The 7205-nt window shown below is 43.5% G+C and overlaps 1 protein-coding gene across 1 annotated transcript in view; it reads right to left on the minus strand.

The window, feature by feature from the left end:
• LOC102024531 (PC-esterase domain-containing protein 1A-like) overlaps positions 1-913 on the minus strand; it is a gene marked incomplete in the record, with an annotated part of 2018 nt that extends 1105 nt beyond the window's left edge. The window contains 1 exon segment of the mRNA XM_013520735.1: positions 1-913. Within this exon segment, the coding sequence (XP_013376189.1) occupies positions 1-772 (772 nt within the window).
• Between the last annotated feature and the right edge of the window lie 6292 nt (positions 914-7205).

Consider the following 7205-nt stretch of genomic DNA (forward strand, 5'->3'; position numbering starts at 1 on the left):
CCCCCGGGAGGTTCACGCCCCAGGCGTCCGCCACGTGCGCCAGCAGCAGCTGCGACAGCCTCCGGTGCGCGCGCTCGTCCCAGTGCGCGCCGTCGCGCAACCGGTGCTGGGCGGCGTGGCGGAAGTGGAAGTGCAGGTCCAGCAGGTCGAAGCCTCGCCGGGCCGCCTCGACGCAGCTGTAGAAGTTGGCCTCGATCACGTCTTCGGGCAGGCGGCCCGAGCTGGCCAGGCCCCTCGGCGGGAGGAAGCCGCCCGACACGACGTCAGCCACGGGCAGGGCCGTGTTCCACACCAGCAGGCAGGACTCGGGCAGCACGCGGTCCATGCGGCGGAACAGGCACTCCAGGTCCTCCCGGTACCTGCTGTGGAAGTGGTGGCCGTGCCTCGAGAGGTCCCAGAGGCACGAGTTGAGGATGACCAGGTCCGGCGCGTGCTTGCCCCGGCGCAGCTTGGACAGCACCTCCTCCAGGTAGGCCGAGTAGGCGCGCGTGAGGAAGTAGAAGCGCACCAGGTGGTGGCCCGTGCAGAACTGGCGCACCTCGCGGTAGTAGATGTCGTTGTGCACGCGGCCCTCCCTGCCGCCCTCCAGCAGCACGTCGCGCTCGAAGCTCAGCTCGCCCTTGGTCTCGAGCTGGCGAGAGGACAGCAGACAGTCCTTCTGCAGCAGGAGCACCAGGTCCTTGTACACTGCGCGCTGGATCGAGTCGCCCATGACCACCACGAACTTGTTGTGGAGCAGCTGGCGGACCTCGGAGGTCCGCAGGGGGGTCATGGTGGGAGGGCAGGAATGGCGGCCTGTTCTTACCTTTTTCGGTCTGGAGAGGTTGCGGGGCCAGGGCTGACGTTCCCGGGAGGGAAGGGCGCAGCGGGCTCCTTCCTGCCTGCGCCGTGCGGAGCGGGGAAGTGGGGTACGTGCTCCTCAGCCGAAGCGCACATCCCCAGGACGCCACCCCTTACCACCGAGGCTCCTGCGCCAGCCCGGGCTCCACCTGGCGGAGTGGAGGTGCGAAAGCCGGCAGCCGCGGCCGCCTTCCGGTGCAGGGAGAGTCCTCCGCCTGGCTGGGGACGCGCATGGCTTCGCAGGCCCCACACGGCCTGCTGTTCTGTCAGCGACTCACTAACGGGGGTCGCCGCCCCGTCTGGATCCCTCTTGTTGCTTCTGAGTCTTCCTTTTCGCATCCAGTCTCTAGCTGAGCGTTTCCTCTTTGTTGGCTTGCTTCTCCTTCCTGGCCCAGTGCGCGCCGTCACCCAGTGTACTTGCGGCATTTGGGGAATGATCGCATTATGGGAGAATGCCTTTCCCAGGGGAAAAACCCAGCCAGGGGACTGACCTGCTGCCAGGTTTCCAGAAATGGTTGGCCGAATACATGGGTCCTATGTAAATACTGTAGGGTTCAACTCTGTTTCTCTTATTTAAACTATTTATTGCCACCTTACAATATAATTACCTGTGCTGGTAAAAATACAGAGAAACTCCAGTGTATTTTTTACCCACTTTCCCCCATGGGTGATGTCCCTGATAACCGCTGTGCCTTGGTTGGTATCCTGAACTAATAAGCCACTTACTGCAAGGATTCTGCCCATTGTCCTTTCCTTGTTTGACCAACTCTTTCCAGTTCATTCCATTACCCCCATGCCTGGCAACCATGAAACCCAAATTTGTCATAACAAGAATTCGATGTAGGTGCTATCTTCGGCAGGGGCGGGGTGGCTTTTTTCCTCAACATTGTGCTCTGAAGATTCATCCAGCATGGCCACTTCAGGAAGTGTGTTTCCTCGTGGTATAAATGTATCTATCAATACTTTGTCCCGTTTTTATTACTGAGCTCTGTTCAGTGGTGTAAGTGTACCACAGTTGGGATAACCAGTTCACCCATTTAAAGAATGGTGGGGTTGTTTATTGTTTTTGGCTGTTATAAATCATGGTATTGCCAGCATTTCTGTACAGGTTTTGCATTTTTTTTTCTGATGGTGGGGTTTGAACCCAGGGCCTTGTGCATGCTAGGCAAGACCACTACTAATGTGTTACATCCCCAGCCCTCTGTATAGATTTTTTGTGAAAACCTAGATTTTCATTTTTCTGGGGTAAGCTCAGAACTGTGGTTGTAGGAGCCTATGATGTGTGTACAGTTAATGCTTAAGAAATGCCCAGACCATTTTTCAGAGTAGTTGCACTGTTTTACATTCTCAGTAGCAATGCATGAGTAATGAGTTTACTTGTCTTGGGGTATACTTAAGGATATCCTGTGTATGCATACCCTGGACTCCTTCGGATCCTTGCTCAAGCAAATCCACCTCTGAGAGTCAGGAAAAAAAAATCTATCTATCTATATTTTATATATATACATTTTTCTATATATATAGATTTTTTTTTCCTGTTTGGTTCCCAGATAGGTACTGGCTCCCATTCTTTAGAATTTGCCCTGTATAACTTGGTTTAACCAGTCTGTCACTGGGTTGTCTTAGGTAGGTCCTTTAGCAGTTGCTTGGGAAACCTAGAAGTGTAGTGTTTGGTCTGTGACTGCAGGCAGGGAGCAGAGCCAGAGAATTAACGCATTTAACTGAGCAGGTAAATGCAGGGTTGCTAGGTTTTATCTTTAGATCTGAAATCTCAGCTCTCATCGCCATTTGCTCTGTGTTTATGAAGGAGAGGAGTAAGGTCTTGCGGTATCCAGCGTGGCTTTGTAATTCATCACTCCGCTCTTCCAGCAAGGGCTCCTCTTGCTTTCTGTAGGTGTTCGGTGTGAGCTTGGAGACTCTGAGGATCTCTTGGATCGTCAGGCCTCCTACGTGTTCCTTACTCCACTTTCTCCAATGATCAGATCTTTTCTGGTTTTGCTCCTCTAGTATTTTCCTAAATTATCATCAGAGTTTTTCTATTTTCCAGCACCACAATTTTTATTTTAAAAAATTACTTTTTCAGTGATTTGAATATAACCAGGAACCTGAAGAACATATGCTTGTGTCCATGCCACTGTCTTGAGTTGAATGTCCTCCATTTAATTTTTTTTTTTACTGTGGAAACAGATATATGATCTTGCACATTCTTTTCCCCTTGCTAAAACTGTTTTCTCTAAGGTGGCTTGGATAGCAGGAAAAGTGAATGATTTCCAAGGCAATTTTCACCTTATTATAGTATATGACTGTATGAATCTACAGTTAGAAAGTTAAAATCATACTGTGTTGCCACGTTGTTAACAGATAATTATTTCTTATTCCAATAGTCTTTTCAAAGGACCCTCCAAGTATTCCCCTGCATTTCAGCTGTGTGCATTGGGGAATGCACCGACAGACACACACACACACACACACACACACACACACTCACAAATAAACTTTCTTTTATATGAGAAACCCTAAATACAAATAATTTAAAGAGCAAAATAAAGGAGAGTTGGAAAGAAACAGGACATAGGGAGGCAGACTTTTTGGAGATGGGGAAGGGGATCTGGAAAATGGGGAGAAAAAAAGGTACAAGGGGGAGAGGAAATCAGAAATGATCAAGATACGATTGTACATATGCATCAGTTCTCCAAAATGAATGTAATTATTAAGTATCCTAAACATATACTAATAAAACTAATCAACAACAAGAAAAGAAATAGTAAAAAAACCTCTGAAGCTATTTGCATTTGTGTATAATTTGGGTCAATACTCCATTGTTTTATATTCCTCTTAGCTTTAAATTACTTGGGGTGTAACACTATTTTATCTTTCTTTTGTTTGGCAGATTTGGTTAGATGTTAGCATTAAAATACCTTGACTCCTCCTATGCCTTGAAATGCAAATTTCCAATTGAATAATAAGATTTAAATTTATTTATTAAATGAAAAGCATGACATAGATGAAGTTTAAAAACTCTCTTGAGATGGGCAGAAGATATAGATAAATAAATGTGTCCCCTTTACTTTGAAGGAATAATCTGAAATTATAAAACCAACCTGAATCCAACTATTGCTAAGCATTGGTGGGGAGAGAGCAGAGTAGTGTATTTGAGATGGATGAAGATATCTACATGTAGATCCAAATAAAATAAATATTAGGCACATCCACTTTTAAATTCCACCACGGTAATACTTTCACTAAATTCTTTGGATTTAGGAGTTGACATTACTCTAGGATTAAGAGTGAAAAACTACACTATACAGAGCATAATTAACATAAGAAAAATAAGGGCCTCAGGAAAAGACCAGAATTGAAGATTTAAAGAAGCCTTTTCTGACCATCATATCCATGACTTTTCCCTCTCTTTACACTCAGTTTCTATACTCTGTTTTATTTTACTTCTCAACCTTAATTAGTTATTTATTATCACTTATGCCATCAGATTTAAGCTCTATGGGAAAATGCCTTGTTTTTCTTACTGATATATCCACAGTACCTAAGACTATGTTGGGTACATAGCTGGTTCCCAATAAGTGCTTGTAGAATGAAAGGTGAACCAAGGAAATTCATCCTTGGAAGAGATCTTTCTAAACTATTCTAAAACCCATTCAATTCTTGAATTGCCTAAATAACATGCTACTAATGAGTCATTCAGCCCATGTTTTTTTTCTTCATTACCATTTAGTTTGGAAAAACTCTGCTTTCCAGGGCAATCTATTTTGTCCCCAGAAAATAGGACCATTGCAAATCTCTCACTGATTTTTTTTGAGGACTGTATTTTATTCCTTGAGATATTAGACGGCCATGATAATTATTCTTCCATATAGCAGTTTTTAATATGTATGGATACAAGCCAAGTGTGGTAGCACGCACATGTAGTCCTAAAATTCAGGGAGGATTGGACTTGGGGAAGAAGGATTGTAAGTTATAGCCCAGCCTAAGATGCTAAATTAGCAATTTAGTGATGCTGAGATGAAAATAAAAAGTAAAAGATAAAAAATGGGCTGAAAATACAGCTCAGTGTGAAGGTCCTGGATTCTGTTCCTAGCACTGCAGTATATACATACATATATGTATATATTTCTCTAGTCTCTTGAATAATGTTTTTTATACTGACCACAGATTGTTCAATTATTATTACTAAGCCGTGAAGGTGCCAGTTCTATTCTGTTAGACTATTGCTGTATGGGGGCTGGGGATTTAGCTTAGCGGCACAGCGCCTGCCTGGCAAGTGCGAGGTCATGAGTTCAGTTCCCAGTACCGGAAAAAGAAAAAGAATATTACTGTATGTTCAAATAGGCAAAATGACAGTAAGGGAGATACTTCACAATGTCACTGTGGCCCAAACAAATTTCTTTGTACAATTATGAAGTAGACCCCTCTAGACTTCTTTGAAAGGAAGAGGGGTATTAGATACTCACAGGTATGTACTTTTATTACCTTTCTAGAGTCCTCTATCCTGGTGGAATCAGCTCCACTCCTGATGGGAAGGGACAAGAGTTGCTTCACCTACTCACAGGTATCTTTGATCTCATGTGTGTCCCTTATCTGCCTTTCATTTTTGAGCAATAATTTTAATACCTTCATTTTCAAGTTGTCCTTTGCATCGGTTCTTGTAGCCAGACCAACTTTTGTAGTTGTTCTTAATTCCCGAGTGCCTTCTTTATTTCTCATTACTCTTCTCAGAATGCATTGCAGGTCATATATGGCATTCAAAATAAACCACATTTTCCAGCTATAGTTTGACCAGCCCAGTCCACATTTGGATTATCACCTCCTTTGTTAAATTAATGCTGCTTAAACCCTAATCTGCTTTTTTGGAAAATCTACCACAATCATGACTCACAATTGACTATCTTCCACTAAACTTGTCTGAGTCATTTTAATACCTGATAAATATTCCCTGCCCTAGACCTGTGCCTCTGGCTTTTACATTTGAGAGAAAATATAAAGACTTGTTATTGTTAGATTTATTCTATTGTTCAAGTTGGCTAAAATCTTTTAATTCCATTGCTATCACTTGTCAAGATGTTTTTGGATTCAACATCTTTACTCCTGGTTACTTATTATCCTTCTCCACAGTCTGCAAACCATGCTTGATAAGCATCCCATCTATATCTACAAGTCTATAGTAAAAATACTGAGCTAGATAGGACAAGGTAATGAACCGTGAGGAGCTGGGGATTTAGCTCAGAGGCACAGCACCTGCCCGGCAAGTGCAAGGTCATGAGTTTGATTCCCGGTACTGGGGAAAAAAAAAACCGTAATAAACTGTGGTGCACACACACCTTCCTCCAGGTTTGCACTCAAGTTTTAAATTTTAAGGAGATCTAGGATATAACTAACCCATTATTGATCCCACATAATTTTCTTTGCTTCTACATCATATTTTTACATGCTTTCCAACAGCAGCCCCAAAAATAGTATTAGGCATCTTTGTAAAGTCTTTTGGAGTAGGCCTACCAGGGCTCAGAGTTCTAACAGCATAACCTTGCAAAAATATGAAAGATAATTTCCATTTCTCCCAATCTACTTCCTATCCGGTTTCATGTTCCTGGAAGCTGACCTGTGACATTGTGTGGATTCCACTGTCTTGAACTAGTAGGAGAGTGTATGAGGATAAGAGGAGAGTGAGATTTTGGTATGTATTTTCCTAGATGCCTCTCTTCACAGCCACAGATAATCACTAGATTAGCATAATAAGCTTAGTTTTACCAGTGGCTGAAATGTTGGTCAAATGGGCTCTCCTTCAGCTGAAGAGACGGCTACAACTCTCTAGATTTTCATATGTATCTGCCTCCCTTCAGCTTCAAACCTAAAGGCCTTGCAACGTCTGGGAGTGTAGAGCTCCATGATTGAATTAATATTCTGTGGTCTCTGTCTTGAAGTTCTTGACTTTTTAAATGAGATGCCCTGTAATTTACATAGCCATTCTTACTACAACTCCCCACAGTTTCTTCACTGTTCTTCTGGGTTTCCATTAACCCTATCCTTACCCACACTCCTTTCTTGTGTATGCATCTGTTCCCTGCTGGGCACTGACAAATATCAAAAAAGCTGAGCTGAGTAAAATTTGTTTTTGTGAGCCACTGTTGACTTCTACTGATCATTGCTTCTTTATGTTCTGCACACTTATTTCCTTTGTGTTAAAAAAAAAATGTCAGGGGCTGGGGATTTAGCTCAGCGGCACAGTGCCTGCCTGGCAAGTGCAAGGTCGTGAGTTCAATTCCCAGTACCGGAAAAAAAAGCAAAACAAAAAACAAACAAAATAAAAAAAAAATGTCAGCTAAAATCAGTGTGATGCTTACTTCACTCTGATT

Source organism: Chinchilla lanigera, unplaced genomic scaffold, assembly GCF_000276665.1.
Source record: "Chinchilla lanigera isolate Chin_1 unplaced genomic scaffold, ChiLan1.0 scaffold00056, whole genome shotgun sequence".
Lineage (NCBI taxonomy): Eukaryota > Metazoa > Chordata > Mammalia > Rodentia > Chinchillidae > Chinchilla > Chinchilla lanigera.